The following is a 20,211-nucleotide window of genomic DNA, read 5'->3' on the forward strand; positions in this document are numbered from 1 at the left end:
TGAGTATGTTATGACCAGATGTTATTTGGATTAAGATTTCAAAAGTATAGTTTTTAAACAAAATGGTGTGACTCAAGAAGCTAAGTTCCCCCATTGAATCAAGAGGTTGAGGGCCTTTGCTCCTGGTTAATCTGAGATAATGCCTATTACTGGTAGAAGTAACAGTAAATTATGACACAGGGCCTGAGGAATGTATATATTTATAATGCTGTATCTTTATTCCTTACTTTTCCCTGTACTTTAGACACACAAAGGGAAACCTGCTGTACTACTTGAAGTAATCTACTTCCTCTTGGGCCAGGTAAAGAATGAAATTGAAACACACAGCAGAGAACTCATTTCATATATATGGCAGTTTTCTTTATTGATTGCTTGATGTGAAACAATTGGCAATTTTTTCTCACGCATTACAAAAAAATATTAAACTTGGCTCAGTCTGCAATCCTTTCAGCACAGCCATATTAATTAACAGAAAAAGAAAAAAAAAACAGAAACAAACAAAAAAACCCTACAAGTCTACCAAATAGAGCATTTACAAATGCACAAAACATGCCACTTTGGCTTTATGGGGAAAAAATAGCTTCTTCTAGATTAAAAAAATCTTTTAACATAAATAAGTTAGTATAATTTCTCAGTGTCTTTACAGAGTTATGTACACAGGTACACTTCAAACTTTTATGTTTTTATTTTTACATACAGATACACAGGCAGTGTAGAAATACCGTTTAAAGATGTAGTGTCCCTTTTCATTCACTCATGAACATCAGGGAAAAGAGATCAGTAATCAACAATATTCTGTTTTGGAATATGAACTCTCCAGATTCATTTGAAAATATCCAGCCAATGTTATGGGAATAGTTAGAGTCAATGGAACTACTCTAAAATTCTTTAGGTTTATCCTAAGAGATTTAAGAAGTTGCAGAACATAAAAATCCTTTTGCTGCTACATAACGGAAACAGAGCTCCCACCTCTTAAGCTTAATGTAATAAGTAGAAATTCACAAGCAGCCTGTAACAGTCTGCTGTAGCCAGTGTTAGCATTATGGTGTATTTAAAAAAAAAGAAAAAAAAAAAAAAAGGCATTGTAGACCCCACTTAAAGAGACAATACATCTTTAAATATTTTTTTTTAAGAAAACCTCTACACTGCCTCTCTTCATAAATTTCCCTGCTTGCTAGATTGTGAATGCAAGTTTCAATTGGTCACCCTTTGCCATCCCCTCCCGCTCCCCCCCAAAAAAGGTTTATGTGCTACATAAGGTAAAAACTATATACACAGGTAGTACAATGAAGCAAATAAGGAAAAACCTAATTGCACAATGCTACATCCAATGCTTTTAGAGGCAGGTTTTTTAAGAGTGCCTAAAATTTTAGTGTTATTGTTTATTTTTTTGTTTTTTTTTCAGTGCTTGTACAGGATCTCCATCCCATGGAGAATCAACGATATGTATTTTAATTTTTATATATATATATAACTTTACATCTTCCTCCCTTCATCAACCACCAAGGCATCCGATGAACAAGGAAATGCATATTCTTAAATCTGTAATGAAAATAAAAAGGGAAGGTATTAGAAGTGCCAAAAGAAGTGTGATTGCTTTGCTCTAGGAGAGACCATGACACACAAGGCACTATTTAAAAACTAAATCAATCACTGGCATTCTTTGCCCTAATTGTTGGGGATGGAGCGATTTAAAATTGGGTGTGGTGCCAACAAAACTTTTGACCAGTAATCAGTAGTATAGGAGCAGAAGAGGGCCATATTCCTTTAAAAACAAGGGAAACTCACCCCCCACCCCACCCTTATGGAGGGCTGCTGATCCACACATAGCTTTTTTTAAATCCAGCAGGCCCACACAGAGTTGAGACCAAGTGAACATGTTTCCAGAGCGCCCCATATTTCACTTTTTAAAAGTAGTATAAATGCTGTGTTATTAAGCAGTTTTGCAACAAGTCTGATGGCTGACCCAGAGCCACATATTTAAGATTAATGCAATATTCGTTTGCAACTGATCTTCTATCTTTCTAAACTCAAACATATTTTGGGTTGCAATAACAAAAATAAACAGCCCAGGGAACCCTCCTCTACTCCACTCCTTTTCTTTTTTGTCTGCCGACACCATTAGTTTCCCCTTCAAACACCCAAATAAACAGACAGTAGTAGTACAATTTGCATACACATGCATGCTGACGTGTTCCTGGATTGTTTACCGCAGCAGAGGTAATTTGTTTTAATTTCTGCTTTGCAGCTTAATCTGTTCTGCACAATCGCAAATCATGTTTGGAAGCTCTTTCCTTTAACCCCTACTACTTTGAAACCATCGGTAAACGTACGACCCCCCAGGCCCTTACACTGAAAAAAACCCTCTCCTTAACGCAGTGTGCTGACTGTAAATCCCGATGTGTGTGATCGTAGAAAAATAAATAAATATAACAAAAAAGAACAGTTCTGATACAAAGAAAATGCTCAGCTTCTTGATTTACAGTCCTTATTTACTTATATGTCTCACGATTAAAGTTTGCTGGTATGTGCAAAGACAATAGGCAAAGCCATTAATACTCATCTGAAAGTTCAATACAGTTTAGAAAGAACGTATTTGAAACTCATTCGTTCTACCAGCATGGGACCGATACAATTGGTAAGAGGATCCTCCTTACTTAAGTGACCCAAATCTTACACCAGAGCGAAGGTATTGTTTATTAATGGCACATAATAAAAACTCGCTCATTTACACTCCCTCTCCCCTACCCCCCAAAGTGTAGCATAGTCTTCCTAAAGCATAGTAACAAGATGTATTTAATCTGTAGACTTCTATTTTAAAGCCCTTTTGAAATTCTGTTTTTCAGGCGTATTAAAAAAAAGACCAAGTCCCACAAAGTTTTTCAGAGAAACTACTATCATAGATACTGGAATGGCCTCAGAGTGGACCTTTCCATAGTCCTTCAATGCTTTACTCAGTTACACTGGTTTGAAAAAAAACACCCCACCGTTGTAATGGGAACCCACCTAAACAGTTTACGTTTGACGTCTTCTTGGGCTGGATTTCTTGGGTGTTTGCTCCACTGAACTGGCACTGGGGGATTCTTCTGAAACCTCTTCTTCTGTTGTGTTGGCTCTTTTAGGTTGAGGAGAAGAATCTAGGAGGGGTACATTGAAAGAAACAAAAAGAAAAGTGAAAACTTGATATTTTCTACATTTGCTGCCAGATGTTTGCTCTGCATGGGGGAACGGGGGACTGGAGGACCCTGAATATTTATGACCCTCAGGGTCAACTATCGATTGCATGAAAGAGATGGAGAGAAGAGTTGTTTCTTTGCTTAAATAAAGATACAAGTTTCTTGTTTTGTCCAAAATATCCTTCTACACTTTGCTTCACATGTGTTATGAAACTTGTACCTATTTAATCAAGTCAAAAGGATGCAGAATTCACATAGCGATTACTACGGTCGGGGGGGAGAGGAAGGAGGTGTTAGTTTAAGGGCATTTGACTGCAAATGATCCATGGACTCCAGAAGCCAATTTAACTTAAGATTCCCGAGAGTACAGACCGTCCTGGGTTTTTAAGCTAAGAGGAGGGGTAAATCTTGAAACGCTGTCTGCCGGTAAACCAGTCGATCAGTTTACCGTATGCAGGACATGAGCGCGATGTATATGCGAAGGAGGTATACAGCGCTAACTAACACTGACAAGGATACAGCACAGAAAGTAAAAAGCTTTTGTTTTCTAAGAGTACGTTACCATCCGCGGCTGGTCGTTTTCTTTGCCCAGTGCACTGGTCTGCTAAGTCCGTTTGATTTTCAGATACATCAGTTTTTTGATCTACAAAGTGAGTGTCCTCTGAGATTCCCTGAGAACCGACTACAATCACCGTTGTTGGGCAGTTTCCATTTACATCCAAACTCTCATGGGTGGCAGCTTTGCAAACCACTTTGGGGGGCCTCGGAGGTCTGAAGTAGAAGTCGGGCGAGCTCCCTTTCTCCACCGCTTGCCACTCGAACCTGCCAGCCAGGGGCTTGTGATTCTCGAAATCAAAATTCCACTTCCTTTGACATGCCTCTTCCATGTCCTTGTGGTGCTTCTTTAAGTCCCTGTTTAACTCTTCGTGATTCACGGGCCCAAAGAGGTTCCTGCAAGCGGAAGGCTTGGGATACTCCGACTGCCGGGCTTCCATCCGCTCCAGGGTCGGGCTCCCATTCGAAATACGAACGTTTGACATTTCCCCCCACCCTCTTTCTTCTGGCGGCGGTGGGTGTTTTTCTCTTTCGCTACGTGAAAATATGTCCTTCCTCGCCTCTTCTTCTTCTTTTTAAACTCGATCTCCGCTCCACGAGAAGAGACGACAACAAACACTTGCATAAGACACGGGCCGGGGGGAGAGAACCCCTGATATTCACCAGAAAGCCCGGGGCAGATCCAGCGGACGCTGGGGAGAGCGGAGGATGGGGGAACAGCCAAGCCCCCTTTTGCAAGCCCACTTCCAGGCTGATGCGAAGCCTGCGGCTCCCCCGATCCAAACTGCGCTCGCAAACCTTGCCGATGTCAAAGCTGCCGTGTAGTTAAAAAAAAAAAAAAAAAAAAAAAAAAAAAAAAAAAAAGACGACGGAAAAAACAAGAAAAGACGAGCCCTTTTCTCAGTTGCCCAATATGGCGATTGAAGGGAGGCTGACGAAGAAGAAAATGATTGACATTACAAGTCTATTTAAACAGCGGAGGCGATCCATTGGTTAATGCGCAGGGCGCCGCCCCATCTGTGCGCCTCACCTCTCCCAAACAGCCCGCTCTAAAGGTGGCCCGGCCGCAGTTGCCACCTCTCGGGCTCAGTCCGCTTTCATCGTACTCGTTTGTGAAAAGGGGGGTGGGGGAGGAGATGGAGGCAAACCGCTTTTTGCCGTTCGTCCGTTGCTGCCAGCGGCCCTGCAAAGCTCCCAGCTGCCCTGCCGCAAGCGGGGCCGGCGGAGGCTCAGCGCGGAGCGGCTTTGCCGCGGGGCCGGCAGCGAGGCGCGGGGGGGCGGCTGGTTACAGCCTGACTTCGTCCTTGCAGCCGGCGCTTCGCAGCCCCCCGCGCCAAGGGTTTCGCCCTGGAGACGGGAAGGTCAGGAGTTCACGGCGAGGCGCTGGGGCTGGGCGGGGATCTCGAGGTTGGCACACACGCGGGGCCGGGAGAGGGAAGCGGGACCCCTCGGTACAAGGGCACCCTCGGGCCCGCCAGCTAAGGAGCGAGCTAGGGAGGTGTAAGTAAGGAGGGAGCCAGCAGGGACACCTCCTGCTAAAAGAAGTAGCCGAAGCGGGGGCTCCCGCATCCTTCGCGGAGGCTGAGGTCGCCGTGAGTGAGCGAGCCTAGTTCTGCAGTGTGTTCGGGCTGCCGGGCTCGCTGCTCCAGCAATCACGCCCACCTCCTCACTCAGCTCCAGCAGGGTCGGAGCAGCTGACCACTGGTACTGCGTACCTTTAACACCGTCTGCTCCCTGCCCGGCCCTGGTCACAGCCCGTGCCGTCTCCTGCCTGTGAAGGGGAGGTCCCGTGGTCAGGGGTGGAGGGTTCTGCTAGGGCTCCAGACCACATCGGATCCTCCGAGGTTAAGAGCGCCCCCGGGACGCTGCCACCAGCCCTTGCTGAAGGGTTTACGTACTCCTTTGCCTTTGTAATGGGAACAGAAAGATCCCAGTCTCTGGGGCTTGTGTTCCCCTCTATCCTGCACAACATGATATCATTTCACTGTCATTCGATTTTGTTTCTATGTGCCTATGCACCACCAGATTTGCTGCTTTGGACAAACTATTTTAAGCAGAGAGCCCCCAGAGTTTAACTGGAGGAGAGAGAGAGGATTCAACTGACCTTGAAGCAACTGGGTTTGTTTTACTTTCTCTCTCTCTCTCTCTGGGACCAAAGTTTTTAATGGGCTGCTTAAGCTTTCACAGTGAACATTCCTTAAGGCAATGATGTAATAAAAATAATAGTCATTTCACAACACCAGGAGTAAGGCTGGAGGAAGGAAGAGGAAAACTAAAGATGGAAAACCCTGTTTTCCTCTTTTGCCCCATTCATTCTCAGAGATCATTCCCATTTCCTGGGCAGAGAGAGGTTCATGTGACTTACCCAAGGCCTTAGAAGAAATTAGTTTCAGAGCAGGGAGTTCTTAATTTTAGGCCTGGTCTACACTACACAGTTAGGTCGACGTAAGCTGCCTTGCATTGACCTAGCTGTGGAAGTATCTTCTCTTAAATTTGGCTCCCGCCCACAAAAGTACCTCTCTACACTGACTTAGGCCATGTCTACCCTTACGAAATTACAGTGGCACAGCTGTACCAATACACCTGTGCTGCTGTAAGATCGCTCATGTGGCCATGTTATGGCAACAAGAGAGAGCTCTCCTGTTGCCATAATAAAACCTGCCCAACGAGCGGCAGTAGCTATGTTGGCGGGAGAGCATCTCCCACCGACATAGTGCTGTGCACACACGTGCTTATTATGGCAAAATGTATGTCACTCGGGGGTGGTTTTTTTCCACCCCCTGAGCAAGAAAAGTTTGCTAACATAAGTGCTAGTGTAGACATGGCCTAAATAACACCACCTCTCCAAGCACTGTAGAGTCAGTTGACGTAATTAGATCAATGCAGCACTTACATTGACTGTTACTGGCCTTCAGGAGCTGTCCCACAGTGCCAACACTAACACTACAATTCATACAAGTACTCCTGGTGAAGACATGCACTGCTGACACAAGGAGCCAAGTGTGCACACATACACACAAGTGATTTAATAACTATGGTGGCTGTATGCTGACATCAGTTAAGTGGGCATAATTTTGGATTGTATTGGCCTTAGTTTTCTGTCTAATGCTTGGACCATTATGCTTGATGGGTCTTAATATTGCCAGCCCCAATCATTCAACAAATCATAAATCAGGCCAAAAAAACCCAAAAGATAATAAAACACAAACAAAAAACATACACCATGAGATTATGTTAAAAATTATGAGATTTCAATGAAATAATAAAATTGTGTACCTTTTTATTTGCCTTCTGGTTTGGTTTTGGTTTGGTTTTAGCCCTTAGTTTTCATTTTCCAACTTCTCTCTGCTACCACACGTCTAAAAACTTACTTTTAAAAATTAAAATAAGTAAAGCTGACATTCTCATGACTCCAGGCGCTTTCCTGGATAAGTTACAACTGATAACCATTCATGTATATGTCCAGCTAGGAACTCAGCATCCAAACAGCATCAGATCTAGAACCTGGTCTATGCTAGAAAAGAGCACTAGTTTGACTACATCAGGGGCTTGCATCAGATTAACAATTTATTTAGCTAAACTGGTTCACTTTTCTAGTACAGAGAAGGCCTAAATGAGCCACACACCTCTCTCAGCCAGAGACCCAATGGACTGCCAAGAAAGCAGGTGGGAGCTTGGGCATTTACGAGAGACCCTAGAAGTAAACCATCCTAAAAGACCATGTTGCCCTTGCAGCATAGGAGGCTGTAATGCTGCAGTCATTTATATCTGTGCAAAGTAGGGATAAAATGCCACCCTTCTGATTGGAAGTATTTTACACCTGCTTTGTACTGGTATAAAGGACTGTGCGATGTGCAAAAGCAGGGCAGACTCAAGACTGTAGCCTCAGCAATGCAATCGTTTTCACATGAGAAGACATTCCAAGAGGTATGGGATAAACATGATTTGGAGCGTTCAGCAATTCTTTGGAGAAAATCTGCAAATGACCTGTAGTTATCATGGTCTTTCCTCAAGGAGCAACTCAATTCTTAGCTTACATCCTGCTTAGCATTTTATGACCAGTGTTTGCTGCTGGAGTCAGGCTCATTAGCTAATTCACAACAGGAGAGGGGTTTTTTTCTTATTTTTCTCCCCTTAGAAGAAATAAACCACAACCATTCCACCTTAAATAGTTTAGGCTGTAAGTAGAAAGGCTGTGTCTGGAGCGACCTTGCTATGATCTAAAGTGTTTTGTTTACAGTCAGGCACCCCCTGATTGCTGCAGCAAATAGTGAGAGAGGCAGGCGTCTGCTGTAGTAGCAGCAAAGCGTGAAAAACTACTATAGAGCCCTGAAGAAAAGATCTTCAAATATCAGAGCGCCATCCTCCCGCAGAAAGAGGGCACGACAGGCAAAACAGCGAGGTTTTCAGATAAATAGTTTGAAGGAGACATGATGTACTTTTTAATCCCGTTCGACGTTCAGTTATGCCTCGTGCTGGAAATGATCATAACTGAGCTGTTGAGCCATTATTTTCCAGTACTTCGCCTGAAGATTGAGTGTGTGTGTGTGTGTGTGTGTTTCAGTTGTAGAAGAAATGAGTCAAAAGCTGGAAGAGAGGATTAAATGAAGAAAAACTTTGAGAAGAAAAACAGAAAGGAAAGGAATGAGAACAGTTTATCTAGAGGTCTGATCAGAGCAGTGCTATGATTTTCATGTATGTCCCACCTTGTACTTTGCTTCTCAGCTCTTACTCGGGCTGCAACGTTAGCCGAGCCCCTCAATTGTATTCTTACTCTGGGAACTGGTTATGCAAGCTTCCCATCTTCATTTTGCCCCATCCCCCTAACATTTAAGAGGGCACTTGCAAAAATGACAAAGCATACTTAAGCTAGCCACTTAATATCTTTTGGTTGGTGTTTTGTTTTGTTTTGTGTTTTTAAATTCATCTAGGAAGTGTGGGTCAGGCGGGAATAATCAAACAGCCACTCTACTGGACACTGTTGCAGTCAGGATGAAGAAAATGGTAAGGGGGTGATCTATTCCAATGGTTTGACTAAGCTTGTTTTTGACCTATCCAAGGCTGTGAGAGCTTATTATAATTCAAAACCCATTAAAAAGCCATTTGCATGCAAAATGCTACCTTGCCGAAGGAATTTATGGTTAGGGGGTAAATATAATTCCAGACACAGGCCCCAATACTACACCTGAGTTCAATGGGACTATACACCGTGCATAGAGCTACTCATATACTTAATTGTATGCAGGATTGGGGCCACAGAGAGTGCATATATGCTGAATGGTGGGTTGAATTGGCCTGCCATATCTAGGTTTATTAAAGGAGCCGTTATATATGTCCATTAGGGCTAGTCCCATCGATGAGCAAGGTCAGCTAGAGAATGCAAGAAACCTTCTCTTCCATCGCATCAGTGGTTGAGGGGGAAAAGGCGCGACTCATATGTTCATTAAAATGGTGTATTTCTAACACTTTTAACTAACATGTTAAAGTCCCAGTTAGAGCTGGGCAGGAAATGTTTTTCCCATCCCACAAACATTTTCAAAGTTTTGGAAATTTTTCCCGTCCCATGTTGGGATGAAAAGTCAAAATTTTGAAAACCATCCTGAACCAAAAAGTGTTTGGTTCAAGTCAGTTGACACATTTCGTTTTGATAATTTTGAAAGGTTTTGTTTTAGTAATGACCATTTAAAAATGTACTATAATTAGCTTCAATTTTGGAGGGAAAAGGGTGTTTTCAACCAGAAAACCGAAAGTTTCATTTAAAAATGTCAAAATGGCATGTCTCAACAATTTTAAAACTTTTTTCCCCAAATTTTAGTTTTAGTCAAGAAATTTGTCAAAAGGAGCCGTCTCCCATGAAATGTTTGTTTTGATGAGCAGGTATTTTTCTATGGAAAAACTAATGCACATGAGCTATCCTAAAGTAAAAACACAGTGAAGACCAAACACTTTCATGCTACAGTGAAGTAAACTCACCAAAGTCAATCCCAGCTGGGGATATAAGATGTTTACCTCGGTGAGTTTACCTCTCGGTAAAACTGAAGTTCCTGGTCTTCCCTGTGTTTGTGCGTCAGAACAGCTCATGCAATTTAGTTACTCTGAGGTAAAAACACGGGGTTTTTAGCAGCGAAGACAAGCACTAAGTCAAGTGCAATGTGCTTCCAGAAATTCCAGTGCATCTCCACACACATCCCCTGAAGGAGCTAATAATATTTTACTATCGCACAGCAGTATTGTGAGGACTAACTACTTCATGATTGTAAAATGGCTGGAGGATGTAAAGTGCCATATAAGAGCTAAGTGCTAATAATAATGATTCATTATTATTATTACTATGAGGGTAAACAGTTTTCTAACTATGTGCCCAGCAACCTGGTGCCTTTAAGTAAGTTTCTCAATAGATAAATTATATCCAGTGGAAATGAGTTGTTCTGTTTTTCTACAAAGCCTGAAGTGAACCTTTCTGGGAAGGGGATATTATTTTCTAGCAATGTTTTCTCAAGCACAATTCTTTAGGTTCCCAAGTGATGACACATTCTAAAGCAATGCTTTTGGCCCAAGATGTACATCTGTGAAAGGGACACTGGCTCCATTTTTTAAAGCCATTCATTAAATAAAAACACCCTATGTCATATGTTATGTTTCTCTGAAATGTTTAAAGTTTTTAGTGCATGAAATCATATGGTGCCTGGATTTTTTCCAGAACACAGCACTAACCTCTAAATCAGTAACTGGACATTGCTGGAAGGGTTTGGTGGGGAGTTTTTTAATGTCAGTTTTGTGTTTTGTTTTCTTTCAGTAAATGCTACATCTTTATGAATTAGGCTTTTTCATAAAATCAGTACTTCATATATGTGATCGTTATTACTGAATCTGTCCAAAAGGCACACACATTACTACCCTGCCCAGAAAGACAGGGACAGTTCAGCTGGTGTAATTGTCTTAGTTCCAATAGCTATTACACCCACCAAGGACCTGCCCCAAAGTTTTTTCTTTAGGGGTAATAATTGCTTGAGGATCAAGAGGGCTAGAAACATTTTCCTTATATAAATAAGTGAATTGGTTTGGCTGCTTCCTAAATTCTTTTTAGGAGATTATTTTATTTTCTAAAGAACTTTGATTGAAAATTACAGCCCATCTCAGACATCAAAAATTACTGTGTCATGTCTCTGTGCTAAATGCAATGAATAGGACACTGGACTAGACTGCATTGTATTCCTGGCTTTGTTGTGTCACCTTGAGCAGGTACTTTCAACTCTTGTTGCCCAAGTCCCCTCCCATATTTTGTCTAACTTGACTGTTTAGCTGTTTGGGGAACTGTGTTTGTGCAGTACCTAGCACAATGGGACCCTAGGTACTAGTGTAATAATATTAATAATTAATGTAGAGCAGTGCCTCAAACTTATTATATCTTGCCTGTGTTAATAATACTAAACCATGTTACAGAATTGCACAGCTTCATGATACAACATCATTAGTGCACTAACATATTATAACATGATATCCCCACATGGTAAATTTTCTTATTTCACTGCAAGTTTCTGGGAAGTTAGAGGAAATCTAAAAGAAGCAAACCCCTATGACCCGTATGAAAGGTATTTTAAAAGAAGGGAAGAGAGTTTCTGCATAACCAGCTGCTTCCCATTGGAACCAAGTATAATGCTTCCAGGAACTCTGGGTTAGGCAGAAAATGTCCTTTTGTTTGCTTGTTTTTAATAAGAAGGTGTCTCTATTAAAGGTAATCTGCAAAGGAAAAACAACTGGATTTGTGTTCTCTTCCTGATGGTTTAAAAAAGTGCTGAAAAGATTTTTTTTTCCTGCTTATTTACATCCCTAAATTTTACCTGAGGGCTCTCAGTGGGGGCAGAAAGCTGTGTGTGTGTGTACAGCTTTTTGATTGTTTTTAGAGTGTTCTTACTTCCTCTGTCCTAGTTGTATCCATGTAAACTGAAGCTTCTGTTCAAAGCTGTTTACCTGAAAACCTCAATTAAAAAAATTTGTCATCATATTGATTATTGGTTTGAAAACAATTTTAAATGTCATTTTCAGCCAAAGTTAGGGTTGCTAGACTGTATCAGTAGTTTATGTGTACAAACGTTCTTGAAAGGTAGACACAAAACAAAAGGAAATCAATAAACAAACTGTTGGAAACCTTGGAAATCCAGAGTGAAGGTTAAACTCAAAAGAAACTCAAACCTCTGAAAGCATGGAAATTCAGTTAGGTGGCCGGACCACCTTAACTCTTCCCACATGTGATGCCCTGAGAAACTCAGACTACTTTAGCCCAATATTGCTTAAAAATCATGAGGGATTTTTTTGTTTGTTTGTTTGTTTTAAATAAAAAATTGGGGTGTTTTGATTTAGCTTCTGAGCTGTTTTGAGCCTTTAGGGGTCATGTTTTCCATCTTCTCTCTGTAACCAGGAGGTACAGAAACTTACTTTTTATTAATGTAAGCTGAGATTTTCCTGTGATCAAGTGAGTCCAGGAGCTTGGGCTTTCACAAAAATACCAAATATCACAAGACTCGTGTTAAAATCACAATAGTTGGCAACAATGTTACTCGTCCATAGCAAAGAGTTTATTTATCAGTTACCATGAAAACTAAGAATGTCTTACTTCTTTAGGCCGGATTTTCAAAGATACTGAACACACACAATTCCTGTTGAAATCAATGGGAGCTGTAGGTGCTCAGCAGTTTTGAAAATTAAGCCATGAGGTATGCAGGATTGAGGGTCCCTTCCTAAGATATATAGCAACGGGGGAAATGTGGCTGGCAGGAAAGTTGGGGGATGAATCTCCCTTCCCCCTTGGCCTGCTGTTTGCTGGCCTGCACGGGAGGGCAAGAGCCATGGGAACAGAAAAGCTGCTGTTGCATTGCATGGCTACTTCCCTGGGAGTCCCTCCCCCATGCACCATGATTCCCCTTTCCCTGAGCCCGTGTAAGCTCTTCAGCCCTATGACAAGTTCAACCTGCAATCCATAATGAGTCTTGTCCTTGGCCCTTCCCCCAGAATGCACCTCCTGCAAACCTTAGGTTAACCTGTCCCCAAACTCTCCATCATGGGCCTTAGGAGGCCTGTGGAGGCCTAGAGTACGGGTTGTGGCATCCCCTCTTTGAGCCTTATTAGGCTGTTGGGGCGGAGGGTGCTTTCAGATTCACCCCCGTGGGCTTTAGGAGTAACTAAGCAGCAGCTTTCACTCATAAATTTCCTGAGGGCCCCCTCCTCCTCAGTTTTAGTTGACCTCTTTATCCCCAGTGAAGCAAAAAATAGCTAAAAGAAGCTTTTCAGCTTTGCCACAAGCCAAGATAGGCTTGTTGGGACTAAGGGCTGGTCTGCACTGGGAACGTACATTGGCATAGCTACTTCTTTCAGGGGGTGTGAAAAAGCAATACTCCTGAGAGATATAGCTATACCGACCTAACTCCCAGTGTCAGCAGCGTTACGCTGACAGAAGAATTCTTTTGTCCACCTAGATACCTCCTCCTGGGGAGGTGGATTACCTACACCAGTGGGAAAACCCCCGCCTACACTGAAGTGCAACACTGATGCAGATGCAGCACTGCAGCTGCACTTTTGTAGCATTTTAAGTGTAGATATACCCTGAGGTCCATATCCTCAAAGGTATTTAGATTCCCATCAGGAGTTAGGTGCTTTGAAAATAGCTTTGAAAATGTGGTCCTAAACATCAACACAGTGGTAGGGAATGAGCCTAAGGTTATGTCTTCATTGATAAAAAGTCATATTTCACTGAGGGATAACTAATGGATGTTAGCTATTACAGCTGTGCAAACAACTTATTTTTTGGTTTGGTGGCCAAGCCTAAAAAAACATTTGGGATTGATCCAAAATATTTCTTTTTCAATTTTTCAGCAAACCAAAAAAAAAAAAAAAAAGTCAGAACATTTGTTTGGTCAAACAAAACTTTTTGTTCAACCCAAAATGAAACATTTATTTTTGTTTGTAGTTTTTTATAACCTTTTGGAAAATAAAGTGGAAGTATATTTCTAAAATTCTAAAGTCGTTTTGAATTAAAAAAAAATCAAAATGTTTCATTTAAAAAATGTCAAAAATGAAACATTTCTGCTTTTTCAGAACTTTTTTTCATGTCTCAAATAATTTGGTGAATTTGTTACAAAATGTTTCAGTTGACCTGAATATGCATCTTTTTTTGAGTGAAAAAACATTTAATTTGAAAAATGTCACCAAGGTCTATTACCTGTGCTACTGTAAAAATATAGAGACAGATCACTTGAATTTTACTAAGGCCTTGCCTAGACTACTAATTCTATGCTGGTTTAGCTATAAGTGCAGTGTATTCCAACAGAAGGAGGTCTTTTGTTGCCATAGCTACACCACTTCCCTGAATGACATTATCAGTGCTCACCGTGCTGTTGTAGTTTTGTTGGTCCCAGGATATTGGAGAGACAAGGTAGATGAAGGCTATTAATACTGTGTCACGTGTGAACACATTTGGAATCCAACTCCGGCGGCACCCTCTGTTTGGGGTTTGTGAGCATATATATACATTTGTTTGATGGGTAGTCTGAATTTTAACTGTTCTTTATAAATCCTGCATGTTTTCCTCAGATTAATTATTCCAGGGTTCTGTATCAGGAAAAAAAATCTTAAAGATAGATTTCCAATGTAAATACAGTAATTCCTCGCTTAACGTTGTAGTTATGTTCCTGAAAAATGCAACTTTAAGCAAAACGATGTTAAGCGAATCCAATTTCCCCATAAGAATTAATGTAAATGGGGGAGTGGGGGTTACATTCCAGGGAAATTTTTTTCACCAGACAAAAAATATTATATATATATATATATATACACACAAAGTATAAGTTTTAAACAAACAATTTAATACTGTACACAACAATGATTGTGAAGCTTGGTTGAGGTGGTGAAATTAGCCCTGGTCTACACTATGAGTTGAGGTAGAATTTAGCAGCATTAAATCGATTTAAACCTGCACCCGTCCATACGACAAAGCCCTTTTTTTCGACTTAAAGGGCTCTTAAAATCGATTTCCTTACTCCACCCCTGACAAGGGGATTATCACTGAAATCGGCCTTGCTGGGTCGAATTTGGGGTGCCATGGACACAATTAGACGGTATTGGCCTCCGGGAGCTATCCCAGAGTGCTCCATTGTGACCACTCTGGACAGCACTCTCAACTCAGATGCACTGGCCAGGTAGACAGGAAAAGGCCCGTGAACTTTTGAATTTCAATTTCCTGTTTGACCAGCACGGCAAGCTGCAGGAGAGTGCAGAGCTCATCAGCAGAAGTGACCATGATGGAGTCCCAGAATCGCAAAAGAGCTCCAGCATGCATTGAATGGGAGGTACGGGATCTGATCGCTGTATGGCGAGAGGAATCCGTGCTATCAGAACTCTGTTCCAGTTTTCAAAATGCCAAAACATTTGTCAAAATCTCCCAGGGCATGAAGGACAGAGGCCATAACAGGGACCCGAAGCAGTGCCGCGTGAAACTTAAGGAGCTGAGGCAAGCCTACCAGAAAACCAGAGAGGCAAACGGCCACTCCGGGTCAGAGCCCCAAACATGCCGCTTCTATGATGAACTGCATGCCATTTTAGGGGGTTCAGCCACCACTACCCCAGCCGTGTTGTTTGACTCCTTCAATGGAGATGGAGGCAATACGGAATCAGGTTTTGGGGACAAGGAAGATGATGATGATGAAGTTGTAGATAGCTCACAGCAAGCAAGCGGAGAAACCAGTTTTCCCGACAGCCAGGAACGGTTTCTCACCCTGGACTTGGAGCCAGTACCCCCCAAACCCACCCAAGGCTGCCTCCCGGACCCGCCAGGCGGAGAAAGGACTTCTGGTGAGTGTACCTTTGAAAATAGTATACATGGTTTAAAAGCAAGCATGTTTAATGATTAATTTGCCCTGGCATTTGCGGCTCTCCTGGATGTACTCCCAAAGCCTTTGCAAAAGGTTTCTGGGGAGGGCAGCCTTATTTCGTCCACCATGGGAGGACACTTTACCACACCAGGCCAGTAGCACGTACTCGGGAATCATTGTAGAACAAAGCATTGCAGTGTATGTTTGCTGGCATTCAAACAACATCCGTTCTTTATCTCTCTGTGTTATCCTCAGGAGAGTGATGTCATTCATGGTCACCTGGTTGAAATAGGGTGCTTTTCTTAAGGGGACATTCAGAGGAGCCCGTTCCTGCTGGGCTGTTTGCCTGTGGCTGAACAGAAATGTTCCCCGCTGTTAGCCACGGGGAGGTGGGAGGGGGAAAGGGCTAGCCACGTGTTGGGGGGAGGCAAAATGCAACCTTGGAACGAAAGCACATGTGCTGTGTATGTAATGTTAACAGCAAGGTTTACCGTGAAAGAGTGTACCCATTGTTCTAGAAAATGTGTCTTTTTAAATACCACTGCCTCTTTTTTTATTCTCCACCAGCTGCATGTGTTTCAAGGATCACAGGATCTTCTCCTTCCCAGAGGCTAGTGAAGATTAGAAGGTGAAAAAAATGCGCTCGTGATGAAATGTTCTCTGAGTTCATGCTGTCCTCCCACACTGACAGAGCACAGACGAACGCGTGGAGGCAGACAATGTCAGAGTGCAGGAAAGCACAAAATGACCGGGAGGAGAGGTGGCGGGCTGAGGAGAGTAAGTGGCGGGCTGAAGAGAGGGCTGAAGCTGAAAGGTGGTGGCAGCGTGATGAGAGGAGGCAGGATTCAATGCTGAGGCTGCTGGAGGATCAAACTAATATGCTACAGCGTATGGTTGAGCTGCAGGAAAGGCAGCTGGAGCACAGACCCGCCGCTACAGCACCTGTGTAACCAACCGCCCTCCTCCCCAAGTTCCATAGCCTCCTCATCCAGACGCCCAAGAACGCGGTGGGGGGGGCCTCCGGTGACCCAGCCACTCCACCCCAGAGAATTGCCCAAGCAACAGAAGGCTGGCATTCAATAAGTTTTAAAGTTTTAAACTTTTAAAGTGCTGTGTGGCCTTGTCCTTCTCTCCTCTACCACCCCTCCCGGTGCTTCCCTCCTCCACCACCCCTCCCTTGCTACCTTGGCAGTTATCCCCCTATTTGTGTGATGAATTAATAAAGAATGCATGAATGTGAAGTAACAATGACTTTATTGCCTCTGCAAGCGGTGATTGAAGGGAGGAGGGGAGGGTGGTTAGCTTGGGGGGGAGGGATAGCTCAGTGGTTTGAGCATTGGCCTGCTAAACCCAGGGTTGTGAGTTCAATCCTTGAGGGGGCCATTTAGGGATCTGGGGCAAAAATTGGGGGATTGGCCCTGCTTTGAGCAGGGGTTGGACTAGATGACCTCCTGAGGTCCCTTCCAACCTTGATATTCTATGATTCTACAGGGAAGTAGAGTGAACCAAGGGGCGGGGGGCTTCATCAAGGAGAAACAAACAGAACTTTCACACCGTAGCCTGGCCAGTCATGAAACTGGTTTTCAAAGCTTCTCTGATGCGCACCGCACCCTCCTGTGCTCTTCTAACCGCCCTGGTGTCTGGCTGCGCATAACCAGCGGCCAGGTGATTTGCCTCAACCTCCCACCCCGCCATAAATGTCTCCCCCTTACTCTCACAGATATTGTGGAGCGCACAGCAAGCAGTAATAACAGTGGGAATATTGGTTTCGCTGAGGTCTAACCGAGTCAGTAAACTGCGCCAGCACACTTTTAAACGTCCAAATGCACATTCTACCACCATTCTGCACTTGCTCAGCCTGTAGTTGAACAGCTCCTGACCGCTGTCCAGGCTGCCTGTGTATGGCTTCATGAGCCATGGCATTAAGGGGTAGGCTGGGTCCCCAAGGATAACTATAGGCATTTCAACATCCCCAATGGTTATTTTCTGGTCTGGGAATAAAGTTCCTTCCTGCAGCTTTTGAAACAGACCAGAGTTCCTGAAGATGCGAGCGTCATGTACCTTTCCCGGCCATCCCACATTGATGTTGGTGAAAGGTCCGTTGTGATCCACTAGTGCTTGCAGCACCACTGAAAAGTACCCCTTGTGGTTTATGTACTCGCCAGCTTGGTGCTCCGGTGCCAAGATAGGGATATGGGTTCCGTCTATCGCCCCACCACAGTTAGGGAATCCCATTGCAGCAAAGCCATCCACTATGACCTGCACATTTCCCAGGATCACTACCCTTGATATCAGCAGATCTTTGATTGCGTTGGCTACTTGCATCACAGCAGCCCTCACAGTAGATTTGCCCACTCCAAATTGATTCCCAACTGACTGGTAGCTGTCTGGCATTGCAAGCTTCCACAGGGCTATTGCCACTCGCTTCTCAACTGTAAGGGCTGCTCTCCTCTTGGTATTCATGCCCTTCAGGGCAGGGAAAAGCAAGTCACAAAGTTCCATGAAAGTGCCGTTACGCATGCGAAAGTTTCGCAGCCACTGGGAATCGTCCCAGACCTGCAACACTATGCGGTCCCACCAGTCTGTGCTTGTTTTCTGGGCCCAGAATCGGTGTTCCACGGCATGAACCTGCCCCATTAGCACTATGATGCCCGCATTGCCAGGGCCCGTGCTTTGAGAGAAAGCTGTGTCCATGTCCTCATCACTCTCATCACCGCGCTGACATCGCCTACTCGCCCGGTTTCGCTTTGCCAGGTTCTGGTGCTGCATATACTGCTGGATAATGCGCGTGGTGTTTAATGTGCTCCTAATTGCCAAAGTGATCTGAGCGGGCTCCATGCTTGCCGTGGTATGGCATCCGCACAGAAAAAAAGTGCGGAACGATTGTCTGCCATTGCTCTGACGGAGGGTGGGGCGACTGATGACCTGGCTTACAGGGTTGGCTTACAGGGAATTAAAATCAACAAAGGGAGTGGCTTTACATCAAGGAGAAACAAAAACAACTGTCACACAGAATGGCCCCCTCAAGGATTGAACTCAAAACCCTGGGTTTAGCAGGCCAATGCTCAACCCACTAAGCTATCTCTCCCTCTCATATTTCAGGCAGGACTTCACAGAGGGAGGGAGGGAGGGGGGAAGCAAATGAATACAAAATAAATCTGGTCTATTTCTTGTTTTGATCCACTCCATCTATCTTTTACATCTTTGGCTGGCAGCAGATGGTGCAGAAGGACTGCAAGCCATCCACATCTCCTGGCTGCTAGGCAGAAAATGGTGCAATAGGACTGCTAGCCATCCACATCTCCTGCCTGCTCACCATAAGATGGTACAATAGGACTGCCTGCAGGACTAAAGAGAATGACCTGGTCGAATCACTCCTAATTTAGTCCCTGCACCCATATCTGCCCAGGTGCTCCTGACCGACCTTACCGAGGCAGCCAGGAGCACCTCGGACATGATGAGGATGGTTTTCAGGCCTATTGTACCGTCTGCTGCCACAAGGCAATGGGTTGCTGCTGCTGTGTAGCAATGCAGTACCGCGTCTGCCAGCACCCAGGAGACATACGGTGACAGTGAGCTGAGCGAGCTCCATGCTGGCCGTGGTATGGCGTCTGCACAGGTAACTCAGGAAAAAAGGCGCGAAACGATTGTCTGCCATTGCTTTAACAGAGGGAGGGAGGGAGGGCCTGATGACATGTACCTAGAACCACCCGCGACAATGTTTTTTGCCCCATCAGGCATTGGGATCTCAACCCAGAATTCCAATGGGCAGCGGAACTGTGGGATAGCCACCCACAGTGCAACACTCTGGAAGTCGACGCTAGCCTCGGTACTGTGGAAACACTCCGCCGAGTTAATGCACTTAATGCACTTAGAACATTTTGTGTGGGGACACACACAATCGACTATATAAAAACGATTTCTAAAAAAACGACTTCTATAAATTCGACCTAATTTCGTAGTGTAGCCATACTCTTAGAGGGTGGGATATTTCCCAGGGAATGTCTTGCTGCTAAATGATGAACTAGCAGTCGGCTGAGCCCTTGTTGTTAATGTAGCCTCACACTCTACAAGGCAGCACGAATGGAGGGAGGGGAGACAGCATGGCAGACATAGACAGAGAGACACACCCTGTGTGTGGGAGAGAGAGAGAGATGCGCACTGCCCCTTTTAGTACGCTGACCCCACTCTTAAGTACATTGCCTTTAAAAAGATCAGGAAGTTGAGAAAGCAGCTGCGGCCAGCAAGCTCTCTCCTGCTGAGCCCTGTCCTGTCCCCACCCTGCTTTATATGGAGAAGGGGTAAGCGGGGGGCAGGAGTAGGAGGGAAGGGGGACACCCTGACATTAGCCTCCTTCTTCCCCCCTCCCCTGCACAGCAAGCAGGAGGCCCCCGGGAGCAGCTCTAAGGCAGAGGAGAGGAGCAGCACATGGCAGTGGGGGGAGGGACAGCTGAACTGCGGGCAATTGGTAGCCTGCTGGATGGCTGCCGCACAGGGAACTTAGGGGGGCGGGGAGCTGATAGGGAGCTGCCGGTCCACCCTGGTTCCAAGCCCCCACAGCTAGCTGCAAGGGGCTGCTCTTCCTGCAAGCAGTGGACAAAGCAGGCGGCTGCCAA

General features: G+C 44.3%; 2 protein-coding genes across 4 annotated transcripts; one reads left to right on the plus strand and one right to left on the minus strand.

The window, feature by feature from the left end:
• Positions 1 to 366: 366 nt before the first annotated feature.
• CDKN1B (cyclin dependent kinase inhibitor 1B) lies at positions 367 to 4,577 on the minus strand. Its single transcript, XM_074936195.1, has 3 exons — positions 3,739 to 4,577; positions 3,007 to 3,137; positions 367 to 1,542 (listed from the first exon to the last, which is right to left on the minus strand). Exons 1-2 carry the CDS (start codon positions 4,214 to 4,216, stop codon positions 3,016 to 3,018), a joined length of 600 nt encoding a protein of 199 aa, XP_074792296.1. The 5' UTR covers positions 4,217 to 4,577; the 3' UTR covers positions 367 to 1,542; positions 3,007 to 3,015.
• A 282-nt stretch (positions 4,578 to 4,859) lies between these two features.
• On the plus strand, positions 4,860 to 16,763 carry LOC141975632 (zinc finger and SCAN domain-containing protein 32-like). 3 transcript variants are annotated; one of them, XR_012635962.1, is made up of 4 exons: positions 4,860 to 5,092; positions 8,663 to 8,735; positions 14,977 to 15,575; positions 16,163 to 16,763. XR_012635962.1 is itself a non-coding variant. In XM_074936176.1 (4 exons), the coding sequence occupies exons 2-4, from the start codon at positions 8,724 to 8,726 to the stop codon at positions 16,225 to 16,227; spliced, it is 483 nt and encodes a 160-aa protein (XP_074792277.1). In that variant the 5' UTR covers positions 4,860 to 5,138; positions 8,667 to 8,723; the 3' UTR covers positions 16,228 to 16,763. The 3 variants fall into 3 exon arrangements, 1 of the variants encoding a protein (XP_074792277.1); XM_074936176.1 differs by having other exon boundaries at positions 4,860 to 5,138; positions 8,667 to 8,735; positions 15,170 to 15,575; XR_012635966.1 differs by lacking the exon at positions 8,663 to 8,735.
• Positions 16,764 to 20,211: the final 3,448 nt, after the last annotated feature.

Source organism: Natator depressus, chromosome 1 (assembly GCF_965152275.1).
Source record: "Natator depressus isolate rNatDep1 chromosome 1, rNatDep2.hap1, whole genome shotgun sequence".
NCBI lineage: Eukaryota > Metazoa > Chordata > Testudines > Cheloniidae > Natator > Natator depressus.

Coding starts and splice junctions, on each gene's coding strand:
- LOC141975632 (XM_074936176.1), top strand. Junction 15,576..16,162: donor AGGCGGAGAAAGGACTTCTG/GTGAGTGTACCT, acceptor ATTCTCCACCAG/CTGCATGTGTTTCAAGGATC.
- CDKN1B (XM_074936195.1), bottom strand. CDS start 4,216: ATGTCAAACGTTCGTATTTCGAATGGGAGCCCGACCCTGGAGCGGATG. Junction 3,138..3,738: donor AAAACGACCAGCCGCGGATG/GTAACGTACTCT, acceptor TACCCCTCCTAG/ATTCTTCTCCTCAACCTAAA.